General features: G+C 42.3%; 1 protein-coding gene across 2 annotated transcripts in view; it reads left to right on the top strand.

Moving 5' to 3' along the window:
- EPHA4 (EPH receptor A4) overlaps positions 1-20000 on the top strand; it is a 144425-nt gene that overhangs the window by 95252 nt on the left and 29173 nt on the right. For both annotated transcript variants that reach the window (XM_029933708.1, XM_029933709.1), the window contains exons 6-8: positions 15730-15854; positions 16881-17040; positions 18209-18320. In XM_029933708.1, the coding sequence (XP_029789568.1) occupies positions 15730-15854; positions 16881-17040; positions 18209-18320 (397 nt within the window). The remainder of the gene's footprint in view (positions 1-15729; positions 15855-16880; positions 17041-18208; positions 18321-20000) is intronic.

Genomic DNA, 20000 nt, shown 5'->3' on the forward strand with positions numbered 1-20000 from the left:
TCCCCAGCATCCACCTCTTGCCCCCAACACACACAGGCATACTTTTTCCTCCTTGGCCCGTTCCAGAAGAATGAAAAAGATTCCATAGGCTGCCCCAGAACTACAATGACAGAAAAGAGAGGTGTGTCACACATCAGTGTGGTCACTTCCCTAGGGACCACCCTGACTTCACTGGAAAATGTCACTAATGATTTGGCCTCACATGTGAAGGTTGGTACCCGGAGTGCTGTGGGAATTTGGCTGAACCGTCAGCAAAATGGCCATCCATACAGACACAGAACTGAAAACACAAATCCTGCATTAAGTCCCTTCTTCTCTCTTCTGATAAGTTGGTCAGCTTGTTCTATAGGAACTCTTTGTGGCTCTCCTGAACCTTTTTTTTTTTTTTTAATTACAAGGCACAAGGGCCACCTTCCGAAACACAATCTACCTAAACTATCTTATGGGCAAATAACAATGATTTGAAATATTTGTTTTAATTTGTGATCACTCTTGGAAGGAGAGGGAGAGGGAGGAAGAAAAGGGTGGGCAACTCCTTTTTGCCTGGCTTCTTCCAGCTGATAATCTCTGTGTAGGAATTTCTCAGGCAGTTTGATCCTCACTGTCAAAAAAAAAAAAAAAAAAAGACTCTTTAATGCTCTGAGGTAGATGATTTTTAAAAAATTCTTATCTAGGAACCTTTCAATGGTGATGTGTGCATCCAAACAAGACAAAAATGTAGCTTCAGCCTCTCAGTGGGTATTAAATAGGGACCTGCCGCCAACGAGTTCACTTGGGTGAGATCCACCCATTAGCACAAACACTGAACCCGGCTGGCTCAAACGGCTCCCCGGAGGCTTGCTATTGTCTAGATAACATAGTTCAAGCAGTAAATCTGCCTCTTGAATCAACCCTAATTCTTTTAGCATCCTGAGAATGTATTTTGGGCATAGAAAGTGTCCAGGTGGGCAGAGAGCATAGTTTCTTCCATGTTCCTGCATCAAAGCCGGGGGGCACACATATAAACAGGTGACGGATGCAACTAGCCAAAAGCTTAATCAAGTGTTCCCTCCACCTTCCATGGTGAACAATGACATTTTTTTTTCCATCTGAAAAATTCAGATGATCTTAAGAGTTGTTGGTGTAGCCCTTATTTGCACTGAAAATCACTGAATCCTACAGGGCTCTAAGCAGAGCATGATTTTAGGAATCTTCCCAGGAGGGTGCTTTCGGAGACTTGAGAATTCTCGAAACTCACATCAGTTCGTCTCTCCCCATTTTAAAATAGGAGTGGTGATTATCATTGCAGCATGTAACTGGGATTCTTGTTGCTTTATTTTCCACTGAAAGCAGGGAGTACAAACATGGCAGAATATCAGCCTGTGAAAATTAATGTCTTCTTGTATCCAGAGGTCAGAGAACTTAAAAAGCATAAATTGTGTTCCCAGCCTTCACCGCAGTCACCGATGCTGAGTAGTCATCTAATTCAGGTGTGGCTCTAAGTGGCTGGTGATATATTTAAAGAATCTCTGTGTAAAAGAAGAGGGTATTGTCTGGGGAAGAATGACAGATGAGAATCCCTTTAAATCTCACTGTAAACTCTTCAAGGGTATACCTGAATTGTATGTGTGCTTTGGACGATGGCTTTTTCTCTCTCTCCATCCTCTCTCTTCCCTTCCTGTTTCAGAAGGCACACAAAATACTTCCGTGAAACCGCCTGTCGTGTGTTGGAGCCCTGCTCCAATGTCTTTCTTGGAGGCCATGCTGTGGGACTGTTTCTAGGTGATGTGCTGTTCTAATGAGGTCCTTTTGGTATTTACAGATAGACTCCTAGGTGGAGTCAGTAATACTGAATTTCACACTTCAGCAAGTTCTGTTAAAGAGGGGCCCCGGTGAGATGCTGTGAACCTCCTAGTTAAAGAAAAAGAAAAGAAAAGAAAGAAAACAAAAGTATTCTAAAACAATTAGAGATTTCCTAATTCACTCTTTGTTATTCTTTATGACTACAAAAGTTATCTTGAATTCTCAGACACAAATCCAGTTGGAGACATCCGTTGGCCTTAATAACATTTTAAAATTTAATAGGTCCGCTGTTTCAGCTTTGGTCTTATAATGTCTGTAGGAGTTTAAGCTATCTGGCACATACAATTTAGTTTCTGGCTGATACCCCAATATTAAAAAAACATTAATTCTATGGTTGCAAGTTCCCAAGCTTACAATTCTTTCTCATAAATTATGCTCCTTTCTCTAACCCCGATCATAGCTTTTATGACAATTGCCAAAAAGACAGGGTTTCCAAAGCATAGCACGTGGTGACCATTTGTATATGAAGCATTTTCAAACTGTGCTGGTTGTAATTTAACCCAAAGGTCTCTATCGCATCTCTCCACTTACCAGTCACTTTGTCTCTGGAGCAAGCAAGAAACGGCAAGAAAGATCTGGCTACGAGTAAACAGAGGCTTCCCTCGGTAGTACTAAAACCTAGCTCCTCAGCATTCATACTATGGCTCATGGATATCGTCCTCTGAATATCTGATCTCCCTGTATTCAGACCTTTCCCAGACTTCTGTGTCTGAAACCAACTGGGAACAAGATGGAGAGTCTCAGTGTTGGTCTTCTTCCCGTTGCTCTCTCCCTCTCCATCTTTCTCTCTCTCTCAGTCTCTCTCTCGCTCTCTCTCTCTCTCTCTCTCTCTCCCCCTCCCTCTCTCTCTCTCTCTCTCTCTCTCTCCCACCTGCAACACTCTACTTTATCATCCATGACCATCATTTCTCATCATTTAGACCATATTCCTTAGGTCAAGCAACATTTGGACTTGGAAAATTTCCAAGTAGCATAGAACACATAGATTTGCAACCAAAATTGTATTGAAATGTACCCTCTGCCCATCTATCTTACCCTGTCAGTGATAATCTGTAGTCCATAATTTCATACTCCACTTTATTCATTGTTAGAGTCTTCATTTCTGTGTTTTTTTTTTTCCTGCTCTGCCCATGTGTTTTGAACTGCAATAAGAGAAAAGAAGTTGAGTTATTACCAAGTAGTTTCGTATTTTAAGGTGACCATGGCTGGGGAGGATGCTTATTATTTAAGGAGCTAATATCCTCAATTTTTGGTTACCATAGCTTGTTTTCTCTCTCTCTCTCTCTCTCTTTCTTTCTTTCTTTCTTTCTTTTTCTTTCTCAACTCATATGGTCTTTTTAAATGACCATAAGGAAAAATAGGTATCCTATTACAATTGTATGTGTGATGGGGAATTGGATGGCTCAGGAGATGACTAATGGGACTCTAGACCTTTCTGTCTTTAGGTCACCTCCTTGAATCTGGACTACATCATAAGTGGTCCAAGGCCTGACCATCTGGCAGCCATTGAGTGGCTGCGGTAATGAAATTGGTCTCAGTCCAGGTCTTAGTCGACAGGTGTCCACATCATAAGTGACACTAATTGACTTCCTACTCTTTCAATTTGGAAGACGGTCGACTGTCACTGAGCCAGTGATGGGGAAGGAGTTATTCATGATATATTCAGAGTCCATCAAAAGCCAAGGAATTCAGGGCCTTGAGCTGGCACCAACATGGCATCTTGCAAATATTATACCTGTCTCCTGTGGGTTCCATTAGCCTCAGAAATTAAAAAAAAAATAGAAATCTAATTTCAAAAGATTTACAATAACTCAGAATGGCTAATGCTGCTGTTCTGTAGTTACAGGAACCTTGTGTGTTGAGGCTTTTCTCTTCATCTTGTATGATGGGGATTAGATGCCCCCTAGGAAGATTATATGTAATGAAGAAAAAAGAAAATTGCATTCTGGGCCTCTATGATAATATCAGTCAGACTTTCTGTTTTTATTTTTTAATTCTTTCTTTGGTTTGGGGTTGATTACCAGGTCCCCCATTCATAACAAATGCCATGGAGAATTGGATACCTCTCTGTTCAATGCTCTTATGAAATGAAGACCAATGTGAAGAAGTAACGTTGAGACCTTTTATTAATATAAACTTCAGCACACAGAATTCCGAGGCTTCCCCCAGCACATACTCTTTGCATTGTTCCAGGTGTCTGAAACCAGAATAAGCCACCATTTATTCACTCTACTCAGGGCCTTGACCTGAGGGTAATTTGGCCTGACTTGGAGGCCAAGTATTGTTAGTAGCACTAGCGTTAGTGGTAGTGGTGCTAATTAGTACTAGGAGTACTAGTAGTATTAAAATTTTGTTCCTTGAAGTTTATTTGATGGCTTCTTTTTTGTTGTTGTTAATTATACAGACGATTTGGATGTCCCTTGAACACGTGGCAAAGCCACACTCCTGAATTAGTTACCGCATTTACAAAGCCAAGATGACAAGAGTCACAGTGGATCTATTTATTGAAACAGACAGACTCTTTGAGCGGAATGATCAATGTCTTACCTCTTTCTGAAAAGCTTTTCAGGGATAGGAAATCGTGGAGCATCTGACATAAAGTAATGAACAAGGTCTTTTATTGGTCAGTTTCTGGAGCAGGCTTTTAAGCATTTCTGCCTGTAAATGTAGAAACCTGAGTATGGAAAGTAAAAGGCAAGAGCAAAGATTTACTGGGTGCATCTATCTTCCTGGCTGTTAGAGTCTTTGTGATTAATACATCTTTAATAGGGGACTGGTCTAGATGCTTCGGATGTCAGAAAGCTAAATGTTACAGCATTGTCTCCTTGGTTCCAATCACAGCAGGACGATTAGCAGCTGTCTGGGTAACAAAGACAACCTGAAGCCCACGGCACAGCTTTTATTTTCCAGATTTGGAATGCCCGACGCCCTCCAGAGGCATTGACAGCGCACGGAGTAGAAGCCTGGATTCCGAGCAGCTAATCCTTTTCCACTCTCTGCGAAGCAGAACAGAACCTTTGCTTTCCACCATACTTCGTAATCCAGAACATTTTCGGGCATGGACGGGCTCACGTTGCCCAAGGCTTGTCCTCCTGTCTGATCAAGACACATATAAATGCCTTTCAACTAAGAGCTTTTCCTAGATACTTTTCAACCTACTGAGATGCAACCAGAAGGTTCATCTTACTAGAGGCATTCAGAGAAAAAAAAAATCTAATTTTTTATTCTCGCTAAACTTTGCCCATTTCCTTATCTTAAAACAGTTGCTTTGCTCAGGCAAATTCTTATAAATTGCCTTCCAGTAGATAGACTTGTTGTTCTATTTGCCTCAAACTGGCAATCGTGCTTAACAGGAAGTACACACTGAATCCTGCCATGTTTCTGTTGGCAAATGTTGGGCTACGCTTATTAGAACCTGCCAACAAGTTTCTTAGTAAAGCAAATAGAAAGTAAAACAAGCCGCTCTCAGAGGAAACAGAATACACACTTGAACTGCATCAGAGATGCTCTGTGCCCCTAAGCCATCCCGTGATTCTGGAGGACCTATGCCTTGGTTTCCAGTTGAGCTGTTACTCGTAATGCTGCAACTAGTTGTATGACTTATACAGGTAATAATGCTAATTTAAAATAGTTCTTATTTTATTTTGTTTTATTAATTTTTTAATGTTTATTTATTTTTGAAAGGGAGAAAAACAGAGTGGGAGAAGGAGAGGGGAAAGCAGAGAGGGAGACAGAATCTGAGCAGGTTTCAGGCTCAGAGCAGAGCCTGGCAGGGGGCTCAAACTTGGGAACCACGAGATCACGACCTGAGCTGAAGTCGGTTAGGCATTTGACTTCAGCTCAGGTCGTGATTCCATGGTCAGTGGGTTTGAGCCCCACATCAGGCTCTGGGCTGACAGCTGATCTTCTGTCTCCCTATCCTTCCCTGCCCCTCCCCCACTTGCTCACACACTCTCTCTGTGTGTTTCTCTCTCTCTCAAAAATAAATAAACACTAAAAAACATAAAACTTTTAAGTAATACATTTGCTTTACTACCGAGGCCAGGGATTGCTGCATGGCTCATATATAAAACAGAATGATTAACTCATTACAAAAGTCCTAATTTGCAAAATCTTACATCATTCATGACACCTTTAGACCTTTACCCAAAGGGTTAACTAAGAATTTTAGATAGGTCTTTCTAATATCAATTTCCGTATTCCATCCTTGATAGCCTTAGTTCACACTTTCCTTTGTCTTTTAGCCTTTTGATTATGAAATATGCACACATACGGAGGAGTGGCTAAGACACAAACCTATAGTCAGTGAATCCTCCCAAAGCAGACGCCTGCACCACCATAAAGCAGGGCAAAGACTAGAACATCGCCGCCTTCTACAAACTTGCCTCCTACGCCCTGTGCCTTCCCTGACGTCACATCCTATTGTCTTATTTTGCAATTGAGTTTTTCCATTTTAGATCAGTCTTCCTTTAGCTCTAAATAGTTCTCTTATGAGATAATTCATCTTTGAAAGCTTTTAGCTTTGTCTATACAAGGAGGTCATGTCTAGATTACCTCTGGATTTCTGGCAACCAGGAATGAAGAGAGGTGGTCTGGCAACCAGGAATGAAGAGAGGTGGCCCTGTACCCAACTGACATATAGCGGACCTAAGACTTGCTCTGTTGCTAATGCGGCTGATGCTGCTGGAGAGAAAGCCCTTTAACATTCACATCTCTCATTTCGTACCAGTGCGAGGAGGGGAGAGACCAGAGGCCTTTGGTGGCTCAGTGGTTGAAAAATGCGGGCTGTAGGACCTGACTTGTGAATGCACCATTTGTAGGCTGTAACTCAGGGCAAGCTATTCAAACTCTCTGTACCTTACTTTCCTAATCTATAAAATGAGAACATGGGGGGGCTTCTGAGATGGGCGTGGGCATCAACATCCAACTGGCAGGCTGTGAGTTAGAGAGGATGGAGGAACCCATGGATGCTATTTATATGTTGAGCCTAGAGCAGGAATAATCACTCACACCCACATTCCACTGCCTGAAATTCAGTCACGTGAACCATCTGACTCATAAGAAAAATGCAGTCCCTGTCTGAGCTGCTCCATCCCGAAACAGGTTTGTTTTTGTTTTTGAAGTTTATTTATTTTGAGCAACAAGGAGAGCGAGCAGGGGAAGGGCAGAGAGAGAGAGGGAATACCAACCAGGCTCCGCACTGTCTATGCAGAGCCCGATGCCGGGTTCGAAATCACAAACCGGGAGATCATAACCTGAGCTGAAACCAAGAGTCAGAAGCTCAACCGACTGAGCCACCCAGGGCCCCGCCCCGCAAGTTGTTTAGGGGAGGGGTGCTCACCTCTTTTGCATCTTAGGCCACAGAGGTTAATCCCAACACCTTCACCTTTCTTGTGCACTTACCTTGAAGATGAAGAGTAGCGTCACATTCCATCATTTAAAAGATGGTTAACCGCTCCCTATAAAAGATTTTTCTAAGATTACCTGCCATTCCTCTGGAAAACTGAGTCTGAGGTTAATATTTTGTAAAGTCTTACTCTTGGATCACTTAGTGAAAGCACCATGAGTCTCCCAAAATGAGAATCTGAAAATCATTATGTTCAACAAATGAACATGTAGTGTTATAGTGTCCTACTTTATTTTATATACTATTTGTTTAAAATAGACTCTCTGTTCTGACCTTGGAAAGAAACCACTTTCTACGGGGAAAAAAAACGCATGCCTCACGTATTTTAAGGGTATGCTTAATTAATATTAATATATCCATATTTAAATATAAATGAACTTCATTTAATTCAGAGTCTTCTAAAGGTTTCAACTGAGAATTTGGTTCTATGCCTTTTGTTGAATAGGAAAATACTTCTGTATCAATTTTGGAATAATCAACTTTTCCTGTACCTTTTTTAAAAAGCAATTTTACAAATGTATTTCTTAACTATGATAGAATGTGTTTAGGTGCTTTTCAATGATACAGCAGCTAAAAGCTGTGGGGTGCAGAACCGAGTTCTTACACTGGTGATGTATCCAGGGGATGGGAATTCAGGCTTTTAATGACTTTTATGTAAAATCTAAGGGAAGGCTAACCCAGCTGGCTTGAGTGTAGTGCAAACAAAATAATTTGCATATGAAAACACTGCGAGGCACCCGGGTGGCTCTGTAGGTTAAGCTGTCCCACTCTTGATCTCCCTTCGGGTCGTAATCTCAAGTTCCTGAGTTCGAGCCCCACACAGGGCTGTGCGGTGCCGGCACAGAGAGTGCCTGGGATTCTGTCTCCTCTCTGCTCCTCCCTGGCTTGTGCTCCCTCTCTCTCTCTCAAAGTAAATAAGTAAACCTTAAAAAAAAATTTAAAAAAACACTTGCACACTGTTGAGTACTAAAAATACTATAATGATAATAGTAAAAAAAAAAAAATTAATCCGTGTGTAGGTAGTACGAAGCTCAGAGGAGAAATCCCTCCCTCCCTTTGGTGGGATGTGGAAGAAAGCAATTAATATTAGCGCCAGAGTTCTTAGCATTGCTGTGACGGCAAAACCCTTAATCACAAGGATATCATTAGTGTTCTGGAGCATTTAATTTTGATGCCTGACAGCATTTTAAAATGCACAAACCTTTGATAAAGAGCAAATCAGAGCTGCCGTGTGGAAATGAGAAAGGGGGAACAAAAACCACCTTAAGCTCCAAGTAATTAAATTTAAATACGCCGTTTGCATTAAGCAGAGATATATCTAAACTTGGGGTTTATTGTCCCTATCAGTGAAAGACCCCTCGAGTAAACATCATCTCTCCAGATCCTGGGGAGGGGGCACCCCGCTGTGGTTAAGAAGTCCCCTTCCCTCCAAACTCTGACATCCTTGGCTTTTGGTTTCTTGACTTTCATAAAAGGCTGTTTTCACTCTTCCTTGCCTGCAGGCTGGAGACCTTTCACCGCATCTGTTTATTTCCTGCCTTCCTCCCCCCACCCCTTCCTAATTTGGGCCAGTGGTGAAATGCAGTCGATCTGTTTCAGCTATTTCACCACCGCCCCCCCCCAACTCCAAGTCCTCCAAACATCGCTCTTGATGCCGGACCCAAGCAAACAGTTTGATAGCCCGCGGTGATTCACAGCGACTCCTTCCTGCCTTTCTTTGCTCCGTGTCCTTTCCCCACCTCCTCTCCATCCTATTTGGGTGTCAGAAGTACCAAACTGCTGCAGTAAAATGACTTGTAGGTGTTTAATGGCAAGTCATTGAGGAAGCGAATAAAAGAAAATTGTAGCACTTGCATCGGTGGGGAGCAAGAACTGCTGAGCTTTGAACCAAAGAAAGTTAAATTTACCATTTTCTTAAAAGGAGCCTCCTCTGTTTGACATCAAAGCATCTCTTGTAATTCTTCGTTGGGAAATGTACCACTGTCAGAGAGTCGTGATAGAGCCCCCAAATCTGTGCCGTTTCTGTTTATCAAAAACACACACAGAGATAAAACCCATATGTGCGTTCTGCAGGCATGTGGCCGGGTCTCCCCCCAAATGTAACCACAGGTACATGGCAAATGGGGATTCTAGTTAGAAAGCATTCTCAGTTTCTCAGGGATATGTGGAATTCTGAATACAGAATTATTTGAAGGGGGGATAATGTATGTTGGCTTTCTAGTAGAAAGCTCAGATCATTCAACCTTCAAGCTTTGGTGAATTTTTTATTTTCCTTCATCCTCAATGGTTTTTGCTCCATCTTTCAAAAGATGATATTTTAGTACCATTTTACTTGTTTCCAATGAGTTTGCAGAAAGATATCTGTTCCACATGCTTAATCTTGCGGCCCTTCCCCTGACAACAGAGGGTTCCGTACACTATTACCCTGACACTTCATCAACAATGTCTTTTTCGTGGGATTTCAGGGATACGCGCAGTACTTAACGGCTTGTCCTGGCAGTGACGGACTTTGTTTATGTTAGTGCATCTTTGGAGATAACCCTGGTCTTACAAAACAAGAGAGATGCTTAGGGCCCTATGTGGATCTAGGATTGTGACTTGGTGGGAAAGATTTCAACACCCCTGTACCTTTGTGGTTAGGAGAACTATTTACATACCCTCCAGATATAGAGGTGAAGTACGGACGACTGTCAACACCTCCATCAACCAAAAGAACAAGTCCCTCAAAATGCTGCCTGTAACAGGTGCAGCGAAAGCTAGTTTTAATGTGAATTCACATTCGAATGACATTTTACAACCTGTGTGCTTGAAAAAAGTTCAGAAGCATCTCGTATCTCTTAGAAAACAGACACTCCATTTATAATTAGAATTGTCATTTGCTTTACTCCTAATTGTCAATAGCTTAGTTAACCTAAATAGCAAAACCAAACCCACAAAAGTCATCTGCAACAGGTGCAGATAAAAGTCGTTTGAGGGATGACTTACTTCTGATACTTTCTATTTAGAAAATATTTCACTGTCTACAAAGATTTTTTTTTAGATCTATTTTCACATTTAGTTCACTTTTATTCATTTGACAAATTTGTAGACCACACACTACGTACCAGACATGGCCTTGAGTAGTTTGGGTATTGATATGAACAAGGGAAAGCCCTACTTTTATGGAGCGTACATTCTAAAAACTCACATGCTTGTATCTGAGAGGAAGGTGTTTCAGAAATGGAAGAATGGAGGTAGGGAAGTTTGAGTTACTTGCCCAAGATGGCAGCTGGTAAGTTTCAGACCCAGAATTTTGTCCAAACTCCTTCTAAAAGTCATTGATCTTCCCACCAAATTAGTAAAGTGAAGAATACTTTTAGGGGTCCTGGGTGGCTCAGTCGGTTAAGCATCTGACTTTGGCTCAGGTCATGATCTCACAGTTTGTGGGTTCGAGCCCCGCGTCAGACTCTGCTGACAGCTAGATCACAGCCTGGAGCCTGCTTCCGATTCTGTACTTCCTCTCTCTCTCTGACCCTCCCCTGCTTACACTGTCTCTCTCTGTCTCTCAAAAATAAATAAAAAACATAAAATTAAAAATTAAAAAAAGAATAGTTTTAAGTATATGAATCAAACATATTTTCATCTTTCTCTCACTTTATGTGTCCTAGGTGAGCCCTCAATGCTCACAGAATCAGAGTGCTAAGTGTTTTCTTGATTTTTACATCCATCCGTCATCTTTCTCAACCATATTACTGTTGACCAGCATGACCAGCTATCCTGGGTGCGACTTATGCCAAAATTCTAGCCACCGAAGAATTCCTGCTTATGTCCAGGGGCACAAAACTTTCCTTAAAGCAAACAGCTCCTTTATGAGGGAAGTCTGTGGGTGGGTAGGAATGCTTCCAACATGTGTCTTTTCTTTAACTGAGGATACTTACATCATCGTCAGCTTCCTCCTGGCTTCTCTGACTCTTCAGCACTTGTATTGTGAGTCTAAAAACACAGTAGGAGAAGGGTGAGACCCCCTCCCCTGGTACTTCTTTCCATCACTATGAAAGAATTTGGACAAGAAGAGGGTTAGCAGGAACTGTCTCCTCTTGAGTTCTAGAAAATGGGTGTCTTCTCTGTGAGACCATGACGAAAATTTCCTCGGGGCGTTTAGGTGGCCCTATCAGTTGGGAGTCAGACTTCAGCTCGGGTCATGATCTCATGGTCCGTAAGTTCAAGTCACACATCAGGCTCTGTGTTGACAGCTTCAAATTCCGTGTCTCGCTCTCTCCCTGTCCCTTCCCTGCTCATGCCTCGTCTCTCTTTCTCTCAAAAATAAATAAACATAAAAAAAATTTTCCTCATTTTCTGTTGTTGTTGTTAATCAAGAAAAGGCTCAACAGGTTAAGTGTCTGACTCTTGATTTTTGGCTCAGGTCATGATCTCACAGTTCCTGGGATTGTGTATTGCATGTCTAAAAACACAGTAGGATAAAGATGTGCCCGTGCTGGACTATGAGCTGACATTGTGGAGTCTGCTTGAGATTCTCTCTCCCCACCTCCTCTCTGCCCCACCCCATCTCAAAATAAATAAATAAACTTAAAAAAAAAAAAAAGACTGATGAATAAGATGGGTCTTAGTTTGATACCAAGGACTGGATTTGATTCAGCTTTGTCTGCCCCTTCCTATCCTTTCCTTGTTCTGTTGGTGCTATTATGTATGTGCTTAGTGGATGAGTCCGTACTGAGGAAAAACTATGTTTCCGTAGGTTTCAGGATGTAAATCAGAGAACTGAGAGGCAAATAGGACCTTTTTTTTTTTAAGTTTATTTATGTATTTATTTTAAGAGGGAGAGAGACAGACAGAGAGTGAGAGAGGGCATGAGTGAGGGAGGGGCAGAGAGAGAGGGAGAGAGAGAAAATCCCAAGCAGGCTCTGCACTGTCAGCGCAGAGCCTGACATGGAGCTCGAACTAACAAACCTTGAGATTTCAACCAGAGCTGGAACTGAGTGGACGCTCAACTGACTGAGCCACCCCATCACCCCCTGCTTGGTGTTTTTATAGTGACCAAAAGTCCCACTATGGTGAGAGGACTTCTTTTGGCACTGATCTGTTATATTTTAGGGATGAGAGTGCTCAAGCTGTTATTCTATTAGTCTATTATCTCGTAAATTTGTTAGCAAAGTGCAAAGCCCTGAGGTGCCTGGACTCAGGAACCAAAGCATTTGTAAATTGAGAAGAGTTTGACAGCATTTACCAAAACGTGGAAACACACCAGTGGTGGCGTCAGAGATAATTTTAGTGAAAACCCATGTGGAATGTTATGTAATACTGAAATGCCCAGTGCGAAAGCTCATTTCTTTTCAGTTCACTCTCAAGTTACTCCAAGGCCAGAATCCCAATCTGAGGCCGGGATTATCCTTAACGCGTCGCTCACACTGGCTAATCTCTATATTTGGTAAAGCACAGAGAGGCAAGAATGTCCAGCTAACCTTGATAGCATTATTTCCATCTTCGTTTTTAAGGCTCCCTGCTCTTAGTTGCAAGTGACAACAAGGTTTCATTTCTATCAGTAATGGGAAGTTTCGTTTTTAAATACAACTGGAGTCAAGAGCGTGTTGGTTCCAGAACAATATCACTGAAATCATAGTACAAGTTGAAGAGGAATGTGGCAGCAGTTACACAGATGGCATGAGAAAACGAGCTTGGGAACCATTGGGGTGGGAGAATGATGGAGAAGTGCCATGGCCAAATGCCTCATCTGGGGAAGCGGGCTGCAGCCGGGCACACGTGGCAGGTGATGGCTTCCAGATGTGGAACTGGAGGCTGGATTGGAAACAGAGTAGGAAGGGCGAGGGAAGAAGCCCTGTGTGGCTTATGATGTGGAGGCACATCCAGATTGCCTCTTTCCTCCAGAGTGGCAATGCGGCAAAACCCAGATTTTTCCAAAAAGACTGGTGTTCTTTGTGCCAGAGAAGGTAAGGCGCTCTCCTCCGGGGAAGGAAGGGCTGCCATATTAGACTACTGTGCGGTCGCACATTTTAGTAGTATATTTCTCAATCTCACTTGGTCATGGAATGCTTTTGTCACCCTAGCCTGAAAGAAAGGCTTTTCGGAAGACATCTGTTCAGAAGGAATTCTGACAGGGCAGCCACACAACTTAATACCTTTTGGGAATTAGAAGGATTCTGCTTTCTTCTTTTGCTTCATTTTCCTCCATTTTTATGACAGCTGAGTCAGAGTACGTGCTCTTGGTTTATTTACACATTTGTGCATATGGATTTTCCTAGTTGAGCCACATTAGAAATATTCTGGTAGTTAACATGATTATATTGTGAACTCCCTGCCTGCCGTATTTTGAGCACTTCGGTTGAGTTCATATTCCCCTTGAACGGACGCAGAAACACTGCAGCTCCAGCTTCTGAAATGGAAATCAGATTCATCGCCCACGTGCAGCAGTTTAGTGACAACCCAGCCAGAGAGAAGCCAGCTTAGCTCATCAGTGCGCCCCAAGGGCAGCCAGGCAATTCCTTCCCAAGGAATCTGTCGATTATCAGGATCCGACCCAGGCTGTTGCTGCGAGAAAGTCCATTTTACGACTTTATGATCCGCCTCCTCCCCCGCTTTCTTTCTAAAGGCCCCGCTTTTCTATTTCACTTTTCCATCCCGAAGATCAGAGTTTCAAGAGCCCCTTTTTATGGAGTGTATGCTAAAGTGCTCTGTTAGGCAATGTATTTATTACCTGGAGTGAAATAGCTTTTCACAGCCAGGTAGCTTTCTCAGCCTTCTTTCTATCTCAATCTTTAAGAAAGTCACTCCTTGCATTTTGCTGGACAGTGGTGGCAGGTGAACCAGGAAGGAAAGCGAGTGGGAGAGTGTGTGTGTGTGTGTTGGGGGAGGGAAGCCTAATGCAGCTAACGAGCACATTTCCGTTTTTAATTTTCTTCAGACGTGCAGTGGCTTCCATATGGCCGCTGAACGCAGCTCCGTTCACCCAGTTTGGTATCATTACTAACCTTGGGGTTGCCTTTGATGGAGGACATGTGTATCCACTGTATCTTTCACTTGTGTTCGTGCCTGGGATTCAATCTGGAATAGCTTTGGGGGAAGAAAGAGAGGGAGAGAGAAATGGCACAGGGTGTGCGCGCGTGTGTGTGTCTGTGCGTGCGTGTGCAGCGCTATCTTGAAGCCGCCCTCCCCCCCCAGCGGAGGTGCCAGGCTGCCCAATAACCGCCTTCGAGAGGTGCTCCCTGCTGGATTAACTTCAGTGGGAAGATTCCTTTGTGTGACTGCGGTGTGTCTGGTTGCCTTCCTTTCCATCAAGATAACCTGTCAGATACAGTCAAGCATGTTTGAAGTTAGCCCTAGCTCATTTATAGTGACAGTTTATTTTCACCTTTTCTCCGGTTTCCTCTGAGTTAGGGTTTGGCAGTTGTGTGTCTGTGTATTGGGAAAGAGCTGGACACTTTGCTGTTCTTCCCTGGTGGCCATTTTGTGATGCTTGTTTTCACATTTCCCTCCGGTTTGGTAACAAACAAGAATATGCATTTAATTTAGAAGACCCCCTAATCTCTGGTTGTACAGACCAGCTTTGTTGGGTAAGATTACAGATTTCATGAATGCTCCTCTCCTCCTGGGAGAAGGCACGTTTGTGTCATTGTCAGTCACAGCAGAGCTTGACAACAGCTGGCTGGAGATGTGACCGTCACAATGAAGAAGAGGGCGACCTCGTTCTAAAGATCTCAAAATACCCCCGACAACACACGCAGCAGAGGAGTGTTTTGGTGTCTGTTTTCGTGGATTGAAGAAAGTTTGCTACTCAAGAGGCAAAAGCGGTATTTCAGCTTTTGTAAAAATAGCTGCAAAACGTCACATATGTTCAGAGAGAGCATCATTGCTTTATTTGGGTTCTTCATAATTTGCATCATCGTGTCACACTGGAAACTTAGCTATAATAAAGCAGTCCTTTTATGCATTTTGGAAAGGATATAGACTGCATTTCCTACAGTTCTCCAGGAAGAGTTGCACATTCTCCTGCTGGTATAAAATTAAAGACCTGTAAGATGACCACTTGTAAACTTTGGAGGTGGGATGAGGTGCAGTTTTACTGAGCTTAAGAGGAGATCTCCCAATGCCATTCATGGCTTGCCAAAATAAAGTTATAGAAAGACATTATTCTCTGTACCTATAGCCTCTTGTGAGAGACGGTAGGGAGCTCTGTGGTGGTGATGCCACAGGCCTGTGACCAGGCCGACCAGGCTCTTACTTCATAGAGGTTATCTTTCTAAGACAAGCCATATACCAAAATATTGGAGAGAACCATTCAAACGGTATGCCTTTGTCCTGGGGGAGAGTGAAATGGGGACAGGGGAAAAGACCAGACAGTCCTTCACTTCATTTCATTTCTTAAAGTGAAATGACATTATTAACTGAGACCGCCATTTTGTTTTTCCCCTTAAAGCAAGATGTCTTTTGTTTTTGTTTCTTTGTTTGTTTGTTTGTTTTCCCAATAGCACCATCATCCATCGCTTTGGTCCAGGCTAAAGAAGTCACAAGACACAGTATTGCTCTGGCTTGGCTTGAACCAGACAGACCCAACGGGGTGATCTTGGAGTATGAAGTCAAGTATTATGAGAAGGTATTCCTTGGATTAGCAAGCTTCCTTTCTCCCTTCTCTCTTTTCCTTCCCTCGCTCCCTCTCTTCTCTCCTTCCTCCCCCACTCCTTTCTTCCTTTGTCTCTTTAGTTTTTTACCCAGTGATACATCCAGAGTACCAGTGAATCTAAAAATCAAATGCATTTTGTTCCCCAATCGAATCCAATGATGAATTTGATGTATTAAATTGGTTATCTTGAAAAATAGGAAAAATACATTGTGTTCTAATATAACTATTTTTTTTCTTTCGAGTAATGGAAATCAAGATACCTAAGAAGTTCTTATATAGAAGCCTTCTATCAGTGAAAGTGACTCATAAAAGTCGAAATAATGATCTGTTTAAGTAGATCACTGCTATTCAGAATCAAGGTGTGGGTTTTGATGACTTTTAATAGAAAATCAGGGAAGGAAAATTACATTTTTCAGCCTCTTAAAGTTATAGAAAGACATTATTTTTACAAATAACTTGTCTCTCATAAAGGACAGAATTTTGAAGAGAGCTATTTGCATTTAAGATTGTCTAGAAAATGAACAATTGACTTCTCTTTCTTTTTAAAGATAATCACTTATTGGCTTCCTTATTAAAACAGAAAAGGGACAGGATTTATTTTTCACTGAAACCAGATTACAACATTTTTGACATTTTCTAGACAGAAAATAGAAAAAGACAAGAGAACTTCTCATAGTCATTTCTCTTAAATTGTCAACTGTGGAGTGAGAAAAGCCACCAACCATCGCCTGATGTTCTTTTTTCAAAAAAGATTGTAAGTAAAGATCCAGATATGGTCAGTGTCAATAGTGATGATACCTGAACTCCACATGTCTTTGAACATGAAACATGTAACAATGGTACTTCCGACATGGAAGAGACTATAGGGTTTAGAGAATGTATCAATCTCTGTTTACTTTCAACTTCTGAGTACCCTGGCTTGGTGCCTTTAGAATTGTGCCTAGAGTAGGTGGGGGCTTATTTTACCACTGTCCCCAATTTTTTCGTCCCATGATGCAGGATCAGAATGAGCGAAGCTACCGGATCGTCCGGACGGCTGCCAGAAACACAGATATCAAAGGCCTGAATCCTCTGACTTCTTATGTGTTCCATGTGCGAGCCAGGACAGCAGCCGGCTATGGAGACTTCAGTGAGCCCCTGGAGGTCACGACCAACACAGGTATCCCCTTCTGAGGCCCTTCTTTACAGTACAGATGAAGTCACGTGCCAGTGAAATCCAGGGAGCTGCTCCTAATTTTCATTTGGGCCAACATTCTGTGCGATGAACACGGCTTGGAATTCAGATGTCTGTAACCTGGAAAACCCCATGCTATTTAGAAAAGAGCAGTTTTCATATTATCTAACCTGTCTTTTGGTATGATTGAAAAGTGTCTTTGTTTTATTTTTAATTTTGAATCTTCCATAAAATGATGAAAGATAGGATTGCTAAGTGGACTGGTGGGGCGTTACATAGCTATCTTACATTATTAAATAGTAAGTTTTCTCCTGGGAAGAATAAAGAAGGGACTTTTTTTTCCCTTTTACTTATGTCTAGCAATCTGTTTTAACCAAGTCAGATCAGTTTTTTTTTTAAGCCCCTTTAGACAAACATATCAAATCTTTCAACACTGTGAGTTGGACCAACTGATGGATTGAATTGAAAATGTTAACTAACACAGGACGTGCCCGTTGAATAAGCAGTTTACATAAGATGGCTCCTGCTCTGTAATTAACCAACCAAAATTGAGCTTACTTGAGAAAGAGATGGTGGAGAAGAATTTTCAACATCAGTTCTAGAAAGTAATTTTATTCACAAGTTACAAAATAAAATAAGGTTTAAAAAAAACAGAAGAAAAAGTACTCTAGAATGGAATCTGAAGGGGTTTGACACTGGGGGATATTCCTGGAAGGCTTCATGGAGGAAGTGGGCTTTGGGCTGGGCAATAAAGGAGCAGGTTTTTGATAGGTTTGGGGTGAAGCAGGTGTTCCAAACTTCTTATTCTTTTTGAAATTTCCAAGGGTCTTTCTCACTAAGGAACGCATCAGATCATTAAGTAGGAGTTAGGGCTGAAACTAGAAATGAAAAGAAGGAAACACAATGGGCAGTAAAGTTTACCAGAGGATTTAATAAGAATCTTCTGGTGGAAGTTCTTCATGCAATTATAAAAAGAACATCTTCATCAAACCATGAAAGCTCTTAGAGAAATCCCATTGTGTAAATACTTATGGAAGGGCAGGCGTGGCTGTGAGCATTCCAAACATTGGAATGTGTGCCCCAGTCAGACAGACAGACGTTCTCACTCATCGGACCTTCCCGGAGGTGATTCTTGTGTAACTGTCTTTGCCAGTGCCTTCCCGGATCATTGGAGATGGGGCTAACTCCACGGTCCTTCTGGTGTCCGTCTCAGGCAGTGTGGTGCTGGTGGTCATTCTCATTGCGGCTTTTGTCATCAGCAGGAGGTAAGCACTAAGGCCACTCACTGCCCACCCCCCCCATCTCAGTTTTTATGAGGCAGCTTTTTGTCTCTTTCGCACAAAGCCTAGGCTTTTGATTAGCATCATAAACAGGGCTGTGCGTGGCCAGCTCCTTGCTTTTTGCTTTGATCTCCCCACGCCCCTGCCCTGCCTGGTTGCTGGCTGTGCCTGGTGGCAGCCCTCACAGCTGAGAGTCCTGGGAAGACCCAGCAAATTCCTGGAAACTCAGCTGAAAAGCAAACCAGGGAGAGATTTCTAGATACACTGAGCTATAAGGTGTTAACATTTATATACCTCTTTTAAGCTTGGACTTACTGCCAAAGGCAAAAAAAAGAAGCCGTGTAAAACATGGGTCCAGAATTGGAGCTCTGCCATTTGTCAGCCGTATTACTGAAACTCTTAAGAGTCTCCCCCGCCCCCTTTATAAAGTAGGGACAGAGGATCTTAGAAGATCTGCCTGGAAGAGTTACTGACAGGAGACTTTTGGTGGGTAAAGGACGGAAATCAGGATGCAGTAGGTGCTTCAGCATAGGTCTGGTGGAAATAATTGCAACCAAAGCAAATAATTTGGCACTGCACTCAGTCTTCTTTCAGGAAAGGCCATCAGTATTTCCAGAAAATAGCCGTTCAGCACGCTGTGGGCATCGCTTTGTTCTTAGAAATGAATCTAAAACAGATTATTTGTTCTGTGAAAGTCTACAAACTAACTTGATACTTGAAAAACAACCTAGAAAAGAAAGGGAGAAATGAAACTGACCAGGCAGCCGAGTTTTTTGAACCTGTTTTTCATAGTTGACTTATTGCGCTACCCAGAGGCTCCAGGGGAAGGGGGTGGCGGAGGGACAGCCACTTCCCTCCAACATGTGCCACATCTAGGCTTCCCCAGCCTGCACTCCCTATGCTGTCGACTTTCACAAGCTGGAGCTTTAGGAAAAAACAAAACAAAACAATAAAAAGGCCAAACCTGGGGATGTCAAGATAATTATCTTAAATATAAATTTTTTCACATTATAGAAGAGGAAAATGATCTCAGAAAGGCATAGCGCTGGTCTAGGGTCATTATATTGCCTTAGTAGGAAACCCACTCTTGGCTACCCGGGAGTCATGCCCAGCCCCCTCCCTAATGTCTGTTGTATCCTCTCTCTTTGCCTATCCTGCTGAAGTAACTTGGTGACGTCACAACAATGCCTCTGGCTATTGCCACTGGCCTGAGCTGCCGTGGTTCTTTTTCCTCACTTGGTGGTACTTTATAATTAAGGCGATGACTGCAGATCCTAATTTGCCTGGATGGTCTCGGTTATCACATGTATTTATTAATATACCTCCACTCACACTTTCCCAAATGTCCCGGTATTGTAGAAATCAATTACGGTCTCTTTGATACACTTTGGAACAAGAATTCATCGTGAGCAGGCACCACCTACATGTGTCACTGTGCTTGTTCTTTCTGGTGCAGTGTGTTTGATTAGAGCAGTGAGTCCCATTCTGAAGAAGTTAAATCCACCACGAACACTTATCCCTGTTGCTTACTACACGCATAAAACATACGTACACACGCCCACCGCATCTTATCTATTAGAATATCACAGTCTTCGGAAACTTCAATTTTGCCTAAACAGAATTTGACTTTTTTTTTTTTTAAGATTTTTAAAAAACATTATTTAC

The sequence above is a fragment of the Suricata suricatta genome, chromosome 3, assembly GCF_006229205.1.
Source record: "Suricata suricatta isolate VVHF042 chromosome 3, meerkat_22Aug2017_6uvM2_HiC, whole genome shotgun sequence".
Taxonomy (NCBI): Eukaryota; Metazoa; Chordata; class Mammalia; order Carnivora; family Herpestidae; genus Suricata; species Suricata suricatta.